The following is an 18,490-nucleotide window of genomic DNA, read 5'->3' on the forward strand; positions in this document are numbered from 1 at the left end:
GGAGGTAGTCTTTGATGTGCCAGGTTCTGTCGAGGCCTCCCCTTTTTTGCACATATCAAGACTGAGGAGATATAACAATTAAAATGGCGGGAGAGGCAGGCCGACGCCGCAGTATGCAGCTCACGTGCCACGCGCACGCCTGCGCACCCGGGACACTGGCCTTTACAGGTAGGGGGTGCACCTCAGTATTACAGCATATTCCCCAGTGACTGGTGAAGCAATAACGGGTCACATGCCAGTTTATGCTGGTGCTATGAATCCATCTTGTGGTTTCTCATGGCTTCTGATTGGCTGGCTCTGTTTCCGTGTCAGTTAAGTGTGTTCTACCCTCCAGCATTAGTGCAGCATTTCACAACAGTTTTCTGGCCAGTAGCCCTACATTTACTTGTGTGTTCAAAAATTTGCATTTAAATCAATTTGCCAACATAAAACTAATCAACAGTTCTAATTATTTAATTACAACTTGTGAAAACGGTTTCCCCTTATTTGCTGAACATAATCACAATTTATTCCCCTAATTATTACCAAAGTTATCATAACCCTTTATTTTTTTATGAGTTTGAAGCTCACCTGAAAACCTGAGTTTGTGCGTACACTTTAAATATTTTTTTCTTTTTATAAGATAGATTTAAATGTATTCATTTTAATATGCAAGTCATTAGAATCTTCCACGACCTTCCACACTCCCAGAGTTCCCGTGTCTTGTCCAGACCCCAAGCTGAACAAACTCGTAGGTTGTGTAAGACACAGCTCCACTTCTGTCTCTGCTCCAGTGGCAGACCGCCAGGTCATTTCGCAGCACTGACTACCAGCCTACTACCACACACACATACACAGGAACACGTATTTGCATTCACAGGGTACAATAATCACACAACCCCACCTGCACATACACACTATCTTCCTCCCATTCTATCCTCCTCCTCCTCCTCCTTTTAAACAAGCCCAGCCAAACACGAGGAGTCCATTATGTCAAGGAGGATCACAATGACTCCAACCTGACCCTGTCTGCCGCTGGCGTGACTGCGCCTGAATTTACTGTTTGAGGTTAAAGATTGTCCACAGTCTAAACAGGTGTGTACTTATGCAGATGCGCAGCTCAAACATTTGGTTTGCATTAGTTGCTGCAGTGGAGCCAAAGTGAGCTTCGCCTAGAGCAGTCACGTCTAACATGTCATTTGGGGACGGTGATCAACTCGCTTTCAGTTCCTTGAATTCTGGAAGTGGCTATTTCCTCAAAAATCCAAAGGTTGAATACATGAATATCATATTTAGTATTTTTTAGTGGTGCATATATGAAACATATGGAATTGTGAGTATGATGCTCTACTCTCTCAAACATTTAGCCATTTTCTTCTGTCTGAAGGAACTAACGGAAATTTGCAGGATCTATTTACACGATTGAGTAATAAGCAGGTTTGCCAATTAACCAAAAAAGAATAAAAAATACAAATGCATTAGTGTTTCGCCTGTTCAGTCCGCCACATCACATTTAAACATTTGTTTAATTCATTTGCTTTCGTCCTGATGCTCGAACGTGAAGGTTCACAGAGACGCTTGTATGACGTCATTTCTTTACCCCCCTTGAAACAGCTTAACATATCCAAACACAATGGTGCCTAACAGAGTCATGACTGCCACATCGTCTGAAGACACTTCAAAAAGTCACTTCAAAAAGCAGATATTTTAAATTATCTTTGGGGCTGATTCCAATCTGCTTTTGTTATTCTTCACTAATCCCATCAGGCTTATTTGCTTTGATTGAGTAGAATGTAAAATGAATAAATTAGAAAATCAAGGGTGCAACGATAATTCATTATGTTAACGTGATTATTTCCATTCTCACGAGCACATTAACGTTTCAAAACCAATAGTTGACGTTGTGAAGTGTTGATTCTATGAACAACAACATGGGTTAGTGGTTTCATTCTGACATAACCAAAACCCCCCGAAAAGTGAGTTGGCAAAAACAGGACCAACAAAAACAAATGGGAACTCATGCTGGAGGGAGGCTGGAGGTAGAATCTCTCTCCCCTCTCGGTTATCCCGAAGAAAGAATCCTGTTTTTAAAAAAATGTCATGGATTCCAGTGAACGCCAGTGAGAATCAAGCGAGCTATTCATGCTGCCAGTTGATTTAGGCATGCCTCACTACACACCAATCAGCCCGGCCCCGGCCTCGCCAGCCACTCACTTGTCTGCCATTCCAACACAAGATGGAGACAGTGCCAAAAGTTCCAATTAAAATATCCATTTGTGATGTCTGTGCAGAAAAAAAAAAAGAACAAAAAAATAAACAAGCACCAGGCTTTTTCGATAGCGTAGGAGAAAATACAACAAAAGCTGCCAAAATTCTGTGGACAATCCACATACTTAAGAGTTTTTCTGTCTACACAAACTAAATAAGTGCAAGGAGTGTGTATGTGGGCAGAATGTCTGTGCACGAGGTAGAGAGACAGACAGAGCGTGTGCGTGCATGGGAGTGGGAGCGCCTTGTTATGGAGGAACAGAGCATGTTGCAGATAAGAGGGCGACGCTGTTCAAAGAAAAAGGCAGGCCGGTAAAGTGTGCGCCGATTCGACATCATTGCCTTACTGTCCCTTAATGAGTCTGGAGAGGAAGTCTGGTGTCCATGGAATCCGCTCCTGTCTCGCTCCAATCACACTGCCGGGCTTCTTATTCAAATCTCACACCCAACTGTCACGCAGCCAGTCTGGCCGCGCTGTTTATCTTACTCCAGGAGGATGTTAACAAGACAAATGAATGAATAAATACACAAATAATGCGTTTAGGTAATGTTAATAATGTATGAAATGGAAGCTGCGTTTTGACAGAAGCGCTGCACTAAGGATTCTTCCACAACTTCGGTGACAGGCTTGTTTATTCTTTTCCCAGCATGCAATTCTCTGCATCTTTACGAGGCGATGTCTGGCCAGTGCTGAGCGTCTGTGGCACATCTCGCTGATGAGGAAAAGTGGTGTGACACATTAGTTTAGACTCCTCTTCCATGAAAAACAGCCGATACGCCGGGAAGACTGAGCCATCTCATCTCTGCCTTCATCCAAAAGCTCTAGTATGATGATCCTCCTTAATCTCATGGAATCCAGGTCTTCTTTTCACCCCATCACACTTCCCTCCTGCTATGACCTGACTGATGCCAGTGACGGTTTAACAGGCCATTCAATTAAAGGAGTCTTTCCTCTTTTTTTAAAGGCTGGATTATAAATAAATACGAAAGCATGTTCACACCTGCACAGGTATGCAAGAGCAATTCACACCACAGTCATCTGCCTCGAGGAAGTGTCCAAAAACTTCCAGGGGTATTAGGAGGGAAGAAAGCAATAAAAATAGAATAAATAAAGAGGAGCAGGGAATAAATGCTCAAAGAAACTGACTGGGTAAGAAAATAAGTCTCGCATCAAATTCCTTCCCCGGGCCGAGACAAAAGCAGGGTCTGGCACTCAGACACCGTCGACTACACAAGACTTAGAAGACGGAGAAGAAGAAAAAAAATAATAACAACACGCACATCAAAACCGGAGCCAAACAAATCCAAGAAAAGTTCAGATAGGTCTTCATTGGAACTGCCGAGAGGGAAAGAAATCAAATAAATTGGGGGGTGTTAGTCTCGTTCGGGCTGGCCCGACAAACCTGAAAACACTGTTTAGAATATACGAGGAAGGTGACGGAGGACGATGCTAAATGACTCAGAAAGCAGATACCCCGTGTTTACCCCAGCGAGCTCCAGAAGAAAAGCCCCTCTCCTGTTATAAGGTGGGTGGGAACAGAAAACCGAATTCAAGGCAGCTTAAGTGCTCGCCGGAATCACTCAGCATTCCACCGTGTCTCCGCACACACACATCTACAGAGTTCAGATTTGTCTGTGACAGTGTATTCATCCATAACTGTAAATTGTTCTTTGGGGAATTTGGCGGGGGCTTCGTTTTCCACCCCATTTTTCCCTTACTCTAGTCCCCTTCTTCCCTCCCTCTCCAAAAAGCTGTCTCCATCACTCTCATTCACAAGCTGCTCCAACATACTGTACGTCGCTCCAGCAATTGTGGGATCGCTCAACAACCGAGTCTTGACGAAACCCGATAAGATTCACGAGGCCACATAGTGATGTGGAGCGTATACTAAAGGATGCAACAATTACTTGTTTGGGGCATCCATGACAGACTGATTATTTATCCCTCTTTTGATTTTTACATCCGCCAAGGAGGTTAAGATTTCACCCGTCCATCGGTTTGATTGTTCGTTAGCAAGATTACAAAAAATCTACAAGACGGATTACCACCAAACTTGGTGGAAGAATGCGGTATGGGTCAGGGAGAACCCCATTGAATTTAGGTGCAGATCCATTTATTTTTGGGGTTTTAATGTTTGTTAAACATTGCGTGATTGGGTGTTTTTCAACATTTTCCTTGATTTCTCAGAGAATATTGAATGGATCTTGATAAAAAAAATCAGTGTTTAAGGGATTGATATTAATGAGCATGTGTAATTTTGATGCATATCCAAATAAAAATCCAGATCTAGTGAATTAAAATGTGGTTTCATACCGGGATTAGCGGATGTACTGCATGTACTCTACTGAATGGCATTCCAGTTGATTGTGTTTTTAAAATGTTTTAAGTGCTCCTTGAATTCTTTATAGGTGATGTGGTAGAAGGTGTAATTATTAGGGCTACGGTTGTTTAAATATTTTGTAACAGGATTCCTGCTTGGTGACAATACAAGTAGTGTTTGGAAACCTTCCGACTGACTGAAGTGTTCCAGCTCACATGTACAGCGCATGTTCCTAAAAGCCTAATTACCTCAAGACCAACATCTTCAAGTCAAAAGTCGTGCTGGAGGAAGCATCCTCGCTCCTCTCAGTTTTGCAAGGTGCATTAAGCATCTACTGTCTTGGAACAGCATGTCACCAGTTTATCTGTTGTGAACATTACTTATGCTCAAGTCCCTGATATTAAACAGCTCAAACAAGACATCCAGAGCGCTGCTAACACACTAAGAAGATCAGACGAACCGTTATCCCTCAACTTCCCCACTGCTACTTTCCTCACTTTAACTCTTGTTGTTGTTGTTGTGTCGTAAACTGACAGCTTCCTACATATAGAGAAAGCCAGACTTTTATTTGTTGGCTCAAATACACACAAAAACATGCATGCTCCTCTAGAAAGTAAAACTTTCTTCTACTTCAGAAAGGCTGTCAGATTTAAAGAAGCACAATATTGCAAATACGACCTCACAAGTTCAATATTTTTTCAACCCACTTTTTTTCAGGGACACTGATTCCATGGTGTTCCACGTGTCTACAGAACATGCATGCAACAATGCCGGTGTGTGCACATGTGCGAGTGTCATAACACTCAGGAGAGTACTCCAAATTCTGCAGGCCACCCCTGGGATATTTACTAAGTCACTTCACCCTGTTCTCACAAGTTCACTTCCAAACTTCCTGGAAAAGAAAGAGCAGATATTTCTGAGGAATAACAAAGAGGGTTAGTGCGAGCAATAACATTGTGTTTAATCCCACACAAATTCTGCCTCGTACCGGAGTGAGAACAGCGAGCCAAAAGGGACTTGCAGCAAAAACAAATTAGCTCTCCCGCAGACGGATGTGTGTTAGCAACGCATAACAACAGAACCCAGAGTCAGAAGTTTGTCTAGTAGGTGGAAAGAAATGCCACAAATTATCTAAACCATGCCTCATCATCCTAAATTTGGGTTAGGTAAAAAATAAATAAGTTATCATGTGTTTTTATTCTGCCCCCTTCTTTTTGCTGCGTAGTTCCCCTCCCCTCTGCAGCTTGGTTCAAACTTCCATGCTGCTGCTGGGAAGAAGAAAAAAAAAAGAGAAACGAGGTCACGGATCGCCTTACTCCAGCCTCCCTCCGTATGGTCAAATCCCCCTCCCCTCCCTCACCTTCCCCTCTCACTCAAAACCTCATTCCTTCACTGTAGCCAAACCCCCCCCCCCACCACCACCACCACTGCCTCACTCCACGGTTTAGTTTCTTCCCTCCCCACTTCTCCACTTCTCCACACCCACCCCCCACCCTTCCCGTGCCCTCGGCCCAGTGCTAATTGGTAAATCTGTTGAACCATGCCAGCCCCAACAATAAGACACCTGGAGTTCTGTCAAAACAAGTTTCTCAGTGAAACGGCCGTCAGTGTTAATACAGTAGCGCGGGGAGCTGCCGAGTGTGTCGTCGCTCGCTAGGCTGGAGGAAACTTCCCCGTCGGGAGGCGATTTGTCATAAATTTGATTATTTGTCAATATCGTTTCTGAACCTTCGCCCTGGTTCTTTGTGCGAAATGAACTATGATCAAATCACGATTGCCACATCTCTCTAAAGCCTGCCGGGTTAAATTGTTCAAATCCTTTGGCTCAGCGTTCGCCCCGCTGCACGTGCACCGCCGTAAGTCAGATCTAATAAGTTCACATCATCGTATGTAAAGATTTAACCCGACCTGACCTGGCTCTGACTTCATCTAAAACTCAGGTCACACCTACGGTACAAGGACACTACATATGTACTATTGTAGACAAAGGTGTGTTTGTATGACACACACACACACACAGATACACACACAGAGAAAGACAGACAGGCACACCCAACAATGATCCTGCCAGACCTTGTCAAACAAGTTCTAGCAAAGGCGCTTGTATAAGAACGAGAGGGGAGGGAGGGAGGGAGGGAGGCAGAAGTTAACACAGGGAGAGGAATGTTTTTGTTATTCTTTTTTTTTTTCACTCCGCCATCATATCATTAGCTGTTTGCACAATCAAGCATGGTTTACCTTCCTTATTTCCCTCTCTTTCTTTTTTTTTTGAAGGACTCGTGTTATTTACCGACAACAAAGGCCCAGCAGAGAGTGAAAAAATCAACAAGCAATTGATTAGTCAAACAATTCAAGTAGGCAAATCCACAGAGCCACAGTCGCCACCTAGGAGATTAATAAGTTCCCCTCTGGGCAGCGTGAAACCAGCCTCTTTCTAGCTTCACAGAGCCTGAACTGACACAAACCCGAAACAAGGCCTGTTGATGGCATCAGCTCCCCAGTAACAATCGAGACTCATTCTACATTCATGTTTCTTTAAATGACAGCTAGCGTTCGAGGGATTTATTAAGAAGTTGCGGCGCTTCTGGACCGTAACTCCGCTCTGAATCAGAAGAGGGCACGAGAAGTGTGTTACCAAGAGACATAAACCGTGTGTGTTATTGCTCCATCTATTTCTTTGTTCTAATATTCAGAGCCAGATGTTGTGGATAAAGAGAACTCTTCAAAACAGCTGCGCAAAGAGACACAAACTCCTGCTGGTGGATTGTCAGTTTATCCAAGCCAAAGTGCATCCACATTTCTGAGACAATGGCACCCCAAACTAAAAAAGGGATGTTTCCATTAAACCAGAACTGTGCAGAAGCCAAGACCCCGTAAGGGAAAAGGACGAACAGAGAAGGGAAAACAGCAGTGGAGAATTGTGTTGAAAGCTGAACAAGAAAACAACATGACTCTGGACTGTGGCCCGGTTCAGACCTGGTGTTAACATCCATCCTGAGATCCGATCACAAGGGGACAACGGTAAGTTCATCTGTTCATACTTGGCACTAAAACGTGTCCTGAATTTGTCTCCTGTCTTCACTTACGATTGGGTCTCACTTCCCTGCTCTATATGCAAATAATCACGGCCGTCATTTGTATTTGCGAAGATCGAATCAAACTTAGCAGGTGTACATGGGTTTTTCAAACTGATTAAAAAGGGGGATTAACTAATTTTCCGTTGCCAGTAGAGGAGTTTGCGTCTGTTTGTTTTTTTCTCCCCCCGCTGCGTCATGTTCGATGTCACAAATGCACAGGAAACGGAGAAGCTCTCTCACCTCGCTGTCTTGCCAATTTGGCACGTTCATCCGGGCGTCACGTTTCCATCGCTGCCAACTGGAGTCAATTAAAACCCATGTCTACTGCTAAATCACTTGACCCGGGAGTGAATGCCAATTGTATCCATTCCCATTGCAGGCCAGATGTGTGAGCGGGTGTTAGTGCGTTTGTTTACCAGCGGAGAAGGGACTTAAGTCAACAGATCCCAGGACGCATGTATGACCTCAACTTAGCGCAGCTCACTTGTGACCGGATCAGTCAGGACAGATGTTAACAGCAGGTCTGAAAGGGGTCCATCTTTGTTTAGCGTTTACAAAACTCCATTAAGCACTTTGGTTCACCACTCTGACACGAATATCCCATCACCTGCATTGTCATTTCATAAATTAAAAAGCACATCAGCATCAAAGCAGCAGCACGGAATCAGCACAAAGCACAACACAGCATGATTATCATCAGCAACAGCAGGATTTAGTTTATTTTTTTTTTCATTCATTATTTTCTTTGTTTCAAATCATCAATTATCAGTGGTTAATTTGTGTGTGGAATCAATCAAAAAGAAATAAGATGTAAGATATTTTTGGAATTCAAAGGTCTCTCACCAAATGAAATTGGTGAAGGCTCAGATCTGACTGTCCGGGGAATTCCCAGCAGAAGGGCCCCTGAAAGGCAAAGATGGACGGTCCCAAGTCACACAATTATATCAGCTCTCCATCTCTCACACATCTGCACACAATCCCAGCCAACCAGGTTCTATGCAAAAGCAACATGCTCTCTCAGGAAATAATGCATCCCCTGGCTTTTAAGTTATTTAAACTACCACCTCATCTCTGCTGGCTCAGCTCTCCCCCAGGTGCATGTTCGGCCCCATTATTACTAATTTTACACAGAGAGAATAGGAGAACACCAGCTCTGAACTGGTGGACGTGGCTGCTGGTACTGGCTGGCTGGTTGTTAGAACAGTATTTCACTTTAGTACAACAGTTAACCTCCTTAGCATCCAAACCTTCACAGATGTTCGGGAGCAATCAGCTGCTCTGGGGATCCTCCGTCACTAGCAAGGAAGTGAGATCAAGCAACAGAGAGGGTGAGTGCCAGGGTCATGTTCTGGATATTAGTGCTGTTAAAAGACATGTTATAAAATAGGTTTTAAATAAAAGCAAGAAAGTGTGATGGCTACAGGTCCCCAGAGCAGTCATTTCTTATATCACTACAGTTGTAATTGAGAACTGCCTCGTCTCGTCTTTCCTCCCTGTTTAAAAAAGTATCTTGGGCATTCAGAGGTTTACCCGATCCAGATTTGTATCTACTGCCCTAACAGCAAAAATAAATAAATAAATCTGATCTCTTTGATAGATGCCTGGACATGACAGAGGACAGGAAAGGAAGAAGGTAGAGGGAGATATAGATTTCCTAAGGAAGCAAGGACACGGTAGCAGAAGTCTCAGAACATGCAGAGAAAAGCAACAAGGCCTTTAGTTCACTGAAGGGCACCAGTGCATAAAAAGCTACTGTGCAGATCGCTTTCTCTGCACCAAGATCACTGGGTTCTATTTGTACTTGTGCTTGAACCTGGGGCGAGCGAGATAACTTTTCATAACACTGTGGTTATTGGTGAAACACACCACACACACACAGACACACACTTACAGATACAAATATGTATTATCCTTTTAAATGTGCGTGTCCAACACAGAGTCACACATTCCCTGGGGTAGCTCAAGTTCACAGGGGTTATGCATCGGTCAAATACCACAGCAAGGAAAAAAAGACGACAATGCCCCTCCAGCTATTCACACGCACAGAAACACAGAGGGACAATACAAAAAGCTGCCATTCACATCCCCTACAATCAGATGTTGTAATGCTCCTTAACAACGATCTTCACAAATTCAATATACACATGCGTGGGGGTTTTAACTTTAAAATGTTACGGTTCTTCTGTTGAGTTCATAAAGGAATGTGAAGACTCTTCAGTCACTGCTGTGGTATTGTTGCTAACTGAGTCAACACTGAGTGGATTGTCTGCGGGAACGAGCGGCCGCCCAGACTGCCGGACAGATAGAATGACTGAGGTGCTCTCATTTTCATTGTCACGGTTCCCGGGGCCTGACGCCACGTCTCGACGGCCTCGGATTTTGGCCAGAGCGGATGATGTAAGTTTGAACCCTTGAACAAACGTCTTGTCTGGGGAGGACTGCGAGAGACAGCTGACAGGCACGGCGGTCGCTAACTGTGGCTATCTGAGGTTTGGATCACGCGCCTAAGAGAGCCCGGGCGAAAGAGATAAAATCTTCAATTGTGGTAGATGCAAATTTAGATTTACATACCAATACAAATCACGATAAGGGGCGAATGTCTGTTATGTTACACAATCCTAAATGCAAATAGCGTTTTGCAACTCTAGATCCGAAAGTAATAAATGTGAGATATATGAGATATGAGCTTCGTCTTGCAGCAGAGGTGACGGATGGCTGGAGGGATGGATGCACAGAAAGAAGACAAAAAGGAGGGGGAGAGGTTATTTGGAAAAAGGCTTGAAATGCAGAGGGAATGAGCAGCTTAAGGTCGGCGGGATAGAAAGAGCCCTCTAGGTAAAGCCGATGGACGGTGTGTGGGTGGTGCTTGCTGACCATGGGGTCGCTCATTAACAGCTGAGGAGGCCAGGCCTCCCAGAGTCCTGAGCAATTGTTTGGCCAGCCCAGGTGCACAGCCCATTCAGACCACAGGAAGCCCCTTTTATCCCTGTTCCTCCAAAATGGACAGAGAAGCAGTCAAGGAGGGTGAATGTGATCCGGGCTCTGTCTTTTTCTAACACTGACCTAGAGTAGCAGTCGCATGTGGGGATCCGCAGAGTTATTGTGGCATGTCTTTTCTGAACGCTCGGCTAAAATGCTGAAAAATGTTCCGTTTTTAACTTTGTATCAAAAACATATCGGCCCTTTCACACAGCCCCTTCCCAGTGCACATTCTTCAGGAGGAACAAGTGAGAGTGAATGGGAATAAAATCAGCATGTTCAGTCGTTGTAAAGGCTCAGGTGGGAGGTCTTCAGGCCGTAAAAATGGCCAGATTCCATCACTTCCTCCACACTAATTACCATACACTTGGAGCAAGTGCCCTCCCTCTCTTCATCCCTGAGCCCATGCTTCACTACCTCTGACACACACACACACGCACGCACGCACGCACACACACACACACACACACACACACACACACACACACACACACACACACACACACACACACACACACACACACACAGGCACACACAATAACAACACAGTGAGCCACAGTTGGGAAATGGTTAACACTCCAGCCGTCCCCTGCTGCCAGTGAAAGCCCACAAAACAATGGAGACATTGTTCGGCCAGGGCTCTGCTCTAGACTCTGAGGCTGTGTGTGTGTCTGTGTGTGCGTGTGTATTTACTTGAATGTCAGTAAAGTAATTTTTGTGTGTAGGCTCTTCACATGTGCATGTTTCTGCCCCAGTTCCCAGAATGGCCAATTCAGCAAAAAAAAAGAATTGCTTTTATATCTCATTCTGGAGTTTCTGTTCTTTTTAATGAAATTGAAAAAAAGAAAAAGGTTGATCAAATAAGATGAGACACCTTTCAGCCAAATTATGTCATGACATTACCAACACGAGCCTGGACTCCTGCTGAGTCCTTTGCTGCACCGCTGTTGATGCTATCGCACATAAAGTGGTGGTTTTACAAAACAATCGGGTGTGTTATGTTGTGGGGTTAATGCAATAACCACAGTCTAAATTACAGTCAAAAACACACACATCACTTCGGAAATTCATCCACCAGCTGCAAAGTATCCGCAGACGCTCCTCGAGTCTAACACGTCAAATTAAACCATCACAACAAAATGCAAGTTGACAAAGTGCGAACTGCTTATGATCTTTCCCTCAGGAGCTTTGTGAGGCATACGAGTGTTTGTGGGAATCTGTCCCTCAAAAAAAATATACATCAATAGGTGGATAAATATTGAATAACTTTCAGCCAATGGCATAAAAGTTCAGCAGCGGCAGGTTTCCAGGCTGCCTGCGGGGCGGTCAGCAACTTCAAAAGGTCCAGCGTGGCCCCCTTTGAGGGCATGATAAACAGGGGCATTCAGCGTGCCCTCAGAAAAACCAGCCTGCGCGAGGTCACTTCCTCTTTTCTCGGGCCGATCCTCTAGTATATTCCACCTCGGCTGAGCCCTGCAGCCAGAACTGCCTGTCTGTATCTACGTCCCTGTCTGTCTGTCTCCTCTCCTCCGTCCTTCTCCTCCTTGGCCACAACTTTCTAACAGACTGTATCTGCAGCCATCTATCTCCCTCCCTCTATCTCTCACTGCCTTTCTATTGTTGTTTCAACGGCGTCAGGGTCACTCAGGGCCCAGATCGCCGTTATCTGGCAGGCCAATCGACGGCGTCTTATCGGCGCCTATGCAGACTGCTCGCGCTGCAGACGGGGAGAGGTCAAGGTGCCTGAGTGTTTCGTCGCATTTGTAAACAAAAAGAAACCAGCGTTTACAGCCCAATTTATTGATAAGGGGATCACGTACTGGAACACGCAGGCAGACATCTTGTAGTAAAAAAGAAAAAAGCTCGAGTGATTGAGTGACACCGGCGGGAGTCCGTGTGGGGTTATCATTGGCATTCACAATGCTGTCCAGAGTAATCTGTCTTTTCTATATGTACGACAGCCGGTATGATGCAAACCAGGGAAACATTCAATCGCACTTCCTTCTCAGTCAGAGGTGGATGCCGGAGCAGGATGGAAGGAGCGCCAACAATACAAGCTGCATTTCACATTCAATTTCATCACTTGTGCTAACAGCGAATTGTGTGCCTATGCAGTGATGCTGCAATGCCTCTGATCTTAGCAGCCTGTGTACTCTATCAAACAGATCACACTAGGGCTGGGCAATATGACCACAAATATTACAATATATTCCCTCATATTGATCAGTGTCAGTGCTAATCACGATGCACGTTTAACAGCGCTCCCACTGCTGCGCTCGGCTGTTTGCCTCCTCTCTCTGCTCAGAACGCAGAGGGTTTAAGTTTCAGATCCTGAGATATTCATCGCCACATCCAACTGTTTTCTTGACCTCACAAAGACGTCTTTAAGTCTCTTAACTTCATTAGTTTCTTAGGTTTTGCTGAAATTGCCTCATCGTCTGTGGTCAGGAACTTGAAATCCCAATCATGACCAAATCAAGTACGTCATTCCCCTACCCGTCTGTGCAGAAATCCAATAATGGATTAAGTAAAATTGTGTTTCAGTTTAACCTTACCATTAATGTAATATAGATATTTCATATTCATATTAACGAAAACATAAAAGCATCAGCATCGTCCACTTACTGTTAACCACTGTAGCATTAAACTGAGCCTTAGGTTTATCTTGCCTCACAAACTTGTACTTTTCCATTTGAGGGAAGTCAATTTTGTATGTTGCCATTTTTTAAACAAACATGTTCACTTTAACATCTCACTAATCTGCCATAATTCACCAGATTTTGTTTTATCTCATGTAACTCAATAACTACAGCCACATCATTTTCTAATACTGGATGGGTATATATACACTTCAGCCAAGCAAGCCTATTTTTTTTCAATTTGACTGCTTGTCCATCTTTGTTGTTTCAAGTCTGTTTTTCGCCCCGTAGCCAGTTTCTCTGTTTTGTGTTGAGTTGAGCTGGTGCAGCCTGTTTGTTCCCAGCCTGTGAGGCTGTGAACCTCACTGTTTGCACTGCAACTGTCTGTGTACATTGTGACGAACACGTCCTTACGTTTTCTGTCTCAAATATAACATTCAAGAGTATGTTGTTTTAGTTACAGTTCATTTACCACCCAAGGCACCATTAAGTAATCAAAACAAATGTGTCTATAACAACAGAGATGAATATAAAAATGGGTTATGCCATTACTCGTGCGTTCTAGAGTTGCAGCTGCAGCCATTACACTTAACTTATGCTCCAAAACTTCCTTTAAGACTCAATCGTGTAACAGGAGTTTCGATGGAAGTGAGTATTTACAGCCACATGACTCATAGCAGGATAAAACCTCAAGTATTTACCTGCAGCTTTTGCTTCCTACAACCAGTTTAATGACTTCATAGGAGCTGGGACTCTTTCAGCGTCTCCTAAAATAACAGAGTACGAAGAGGCCCCTGAACTCTTCGGTATAAAAATAACAGCAGCATCACAGGGGAAGATAAGGAGGGCTTTAGCTGGGCTTGTTTTGTTCAGAATAACACTTGTCAACGCTCGTGCTTTGTCTTAAATACAACTTTTGACAAGGTTTCTGTTTGGTATAAACAACCTTGTCGACTCCTGCTATTTTGAGATGTGCTTAAATTAAATGGACAAAATAGCAAGGAGGCTTTGGCTCGCCAACTGTTTTTTTTTTGTTTCATTTTTTCAGACCATAAAAGCATCTGAGATGATCAAATGTCAAATGGGACTCAGGGATATGCTGTTTCTTGATAGAGTAATTTTTCGCTGTAAAAATCGTAACTACTTTCTGTGAGAGCTCTGGAGCCATGATGTCAATTAACCGCAGTGTGCCCATGTACCGAGTACATAAACAAAAAAGGGTCAGCTGTGTATTATCATCTCCAGCACTGCACTTTCACCACTGGAGTTACAGTATTCATGAGCACACCAACTCGGAAGGCTCCTCCATCTAAAATCGTTACATGTTCTACAAATTTTCATTTTCAGAACAATATGTAGAAGATGCACGACTCCAAGACAAAAGTAGCAACTGTGCCAATAATGGCCGAGGGCATTCGTGGTCACCTCATTAATTCTGCTCAGTCCCCACTCTCATTGATTTTCCTGCGCTCGCTAACCCCGTGACCACATACGCACACCTCCCTATGTTCAACCTTTCCGCTGACCTCGTGAAAACTTTATGCCTGTGGCTAACTGCTAAGTTCATATTCAAGTGTTCCTTCTAGAGCTGCTGCTATCCTCTTAGATATTGACATGCCTGGGGTGGACGCTCCGTTACGTGCATGCGCTGCGTATGCCCCTATGGCTGTCCAGCCGACTCTCCTGCCAGAGTACTCCTCCAACTCCATGGATAGGCTAATCAATGCTGAAGGAACACCCACACTTTCCTCAAAGACAATACCGTGGCATTCCAGCATTAGCTCTGAGCTGGGAGTTATCATTGACTCTGGGATTAGAGGCGACGTGGCCGTCCAAAGAATAACTGCTCCACCTGCCACAATGGCAGCCCCCTGCACCATTGACCTCCGGATCATTAACAGACAAAGACTCTACTTTCTGCAATATACAAAACTTTCATTCTCAAAATTTGCCCGTCTAAAGCAAGAAGTTTACATAAAACTTGACTGGAGCTTGTTAGTGACTGTGATTTAAGGGTAAATGCAAACAAATGTGCATTTTTCCTATTAAAACATCCATTCACGGGGAAAAGGGAAGGGCCTTAACCCTGAAGACGTTTTCAGGATGGATGAAAGAAGCAGAGAAGGGTTTGTTTGTTTTCTCTCTGTCATGAACAAGGGAAGAAGAGCTGGTGAAAGAGGAAAAGTACCGAGCAGAGTGTTACTTACAACGATGTGTGCCGGTGACGGGGACCTGGCATCTTTAAGTGCTTGTCTACTTTGAAGACCTCCTTGTTGAACATCTAGCAGGGGCCATTTCATCTGTAGGTACTGAATGGTAGAAAGGAAACAGAATGGAAAGAAAGAAAAGAAAACATGTTAACAATGCAGAAAGCAAAAACCAAAAGAACAAATTAAAAGTAAGACAAAAAAAGGGAGACGACATTTCTTGACGGGGGTGTATGGGTGTGGAGACTCAAAAACATGGAAAAGCAAAGAAAAGATCTTAAGGCGGGTGGTGGATGGGATGAAGATCGCCTCAAGAATGCATCTGCGAGTCCAGCAGGAGGACACACAATGGTTGTGTAAATGACACATTATTTCCACAGAAATATACAACAAGCTGTTTAAGGAACCAGGCTCATTCACAGTGAAGGAAAAAACTATTTTAGTTTTTCTAAAGTGGCTGGGGAGTGGATTTCATTAGGTCACTGATTCAGAGCTGGGGGAGGGCAGTGGCTTGGGGAAGTACTGTAGAGAGCTTACGGCTTTAAGATGACCTAATGTCATGAATATGACTGTTGTCACAGTTTTATTGGAGCCCATAAAGAGGTTAAAGCGTGGCGTCTCACCACGCTTCTCTGAGGCTAAACCTCCTGACTGCCCCATAAATGATTGACTTGGCCCCTATCAGAAGTCTCTCTTTTTCTTTTTCTCCACCCTCTCTCTCTCCGTGTATCTCTCTCACTCACACACATAAGCACAGGAGAACAGATAAGCAGAAAACAAGGGTCATGAGAAACATCTGTCTGTTATAAACTGGGTGGAGTCTTTTTTAATTTGATGACATGTGCTGTGTTGACTGTTCTACAAAAAAGGATTTACTTTGTACCTGCTTAAAAGGAGCAGAAAAGGCTCTTGAATTCTTCTTTGAGTATTCAACCATAATAAAACATGACAAATAATAATAAGAAAAATACTTTGCCCACATTCTAATGGAAAATACTCAGTGGCCATCGAGCAAATTCTCTGTGGGTTTTAGCCACTGACAGCCAAGTGTTGACCTTCATGCAGTATGTGGTCCAAACTCTGCTTATCAATGTCACAGCCACCCAGTTTGAGGGGAGAGAGGTCACAGCAGCTGTTTCAACTCGGAGGCCTTTGGAATAGCTTCGGCTCTAAGAGGTGAAGGGTCTAGAAAAATGTGGAAAGGACAAACTTGTGTGGAACTTAATATCAGGGGCAACTGCTATAAATGGTGTAAAACCAAAAGACCTTTGGAAAAACCATTTGCTCCACGCCTCCAGCTTGGGAGTACAACACGTGGATAGCAGTTTAAAAAATGCATGAATCCTAATGAAATCCTAATTTTGACAATAAAAGGTGTGGATGATTTCAAACAAAAGAAGAGGAACACAGATAGGAGCAGTGTTTTTAAAAAAGGGTAAAGGGGGTAAATCCAGTATTAATGTACTTGGACTTGGATCTATGCATGTGATGCCTTTGTTGTTTCACTTCAAGATGCTGTCTGACTAGTAATAAACTGTATTTCATGACATAAAACCAAAGAGTTTGATGCAATCCTGTAACATTTCATAATCATCTCACCATAACTATTGGCCCAGAGCCCAGGATCCCACTAACCCTAACAATTTTGGCACTGGGTGTGTTATGAATTACAACCACTCGGTGCAACCATGGTCCAGTCCTCTAACCCTGTCTATGAAGTGCTGAGGGAAATTTAAAAAATCTTCTATATAGAGGTGCAGGTACATTTATTTGTATGAATGTCCAAAGTGTGTGTTTGTGTAGTGCTTGTCAGAGAGTGTGTCGTGACCCTTCCTGATACCATGTCTAATTCAGCGGCTTTGTCCCTCCCTCTCAAATCACACACACGTAAGCAGAGTAAAAACAGATAAGCAGAAACAAGGGTCATGAGAAACATCTGTCTGCTATAAACTGGGTGGAGTACTTTTTTAATTTAATGACATGTGCCGTGTGGACTGTTTTACCTCAAATGGCCAGCGTTATACCTTTTGAGATGAGCAGGGAAAAGCTCTCATCGTCTTCCATTAATTCAACCATAACAAAACATGACAAATAATCAAAAATTTTGCGAAAATACTGCGAATAATATCCTGCCCGATGTTGACCTTCATGCAGTATGTGGTCCAAACTCTGCTTATCAATGGCACAGCCACCCAGTTTGAGGGGAGAGAGGTCACAGCAGCTGTTTCAACTCGGAGGCCTTTGGAATAGCTTCGGCTCTAAGAGGTGAAGGGTCTAGAAACATTTGGAAAGGACCTTAAAACTAACAAAAGTTTTGCTGTGTTATAAATAACAACCACTCAATGCAACCATGGTCCCGTCCTATAACACAGTCTATATATCTCCCTATGAAGACATCCCCTGTATGGAGATGCAGGTCCATTAATTCAATTTCTTTGTGCTGCCATCCAGCAAGGGTGACCACTAGTTTGTATGCATGTCTGAGTGTGTGTGTGTGTGTGTGTGTGTGTGTGTGTGTGTGTGTGTGTGTGTGTGTGTGTGTGTGTGTGTGTGTGTGTGTGTGTGTGTGTCAGTGCTGGTCAGAGAGTGAGTGTGTCGCGACCCTTCCTGAGACTGTGTCTAAATCAGTGGTAATTAGCGAAAAGTTCACTGTGGGGTGCCTGCCAGTGGTAGACGCTGGAGGGAGTTATTGACTCCTTGTCCTCGGTTACAGCCCCTGCAAGGAAAAAAAATCTGCTTGCTGCCTGGTCTTTCTCCACCGCTACCACTCATTTATGACCCCAAGACGACTTTTACTGCTAAAAAAACTGGGTTTGTTTATGCTTGTTTGTATGTCCTGAGAGTGGAAAAGGGAAAGGTTGTAAAAACTCCAGAGTTGAGGTCTTGTGGGTTTTTTATGGACCCCCCACACTGGTTATTAATTGCCATGAAGGGGCGCGAGGAGGAGGAGGAGAGGGGGGCCGTGTTGTAACAGTAAAAGAGGAGGACGAGGGTGACAGTGCCGCTGTCATGTATGAGCT

The 18,490-nt window shown here is 43.9% G+C and overlaps 1 protein-coding gene across 1 annotated transcript in view; it reads right to left on the bottom strand.

Annotated features, from left to right (window-relative positions):
* tcf7l2 (transcription factor 7 like 2) overlaps positions 1–18,490 on the bottom strand; it is a 90,000-nt gene that overhangs the window by 42,902 nt on the left and 28,608 nt on the right. The window contains 2 exon segments of the mRNA XM_034571519.1: positions 8,489–8,548; positions 15,471–15,572. Of these exon segments, the coding sequence (XP_034427410.1) occupies positions 8,489–8,548; positions 15,471–15,572 (162 nt within the window).

The sequence above is a fragment of the Hippoglossus hippoglossus genome, chromosome 19 (genome assembly GCF_009819705.1).
Source record: "Hippoglossus hippoglossus isolate fHipHip1 chromosome 19, fHipHip1.pri, whole genome shotgun sequence".
Taxonomy (NCBI): domain Eukaryota; kingdom Metazoa; phylum Chordata; class Actinopteri; order Pleuronectiformes; family Pleuronectidae; genus Hippoglossus; species Hippoglossus hippoglossus.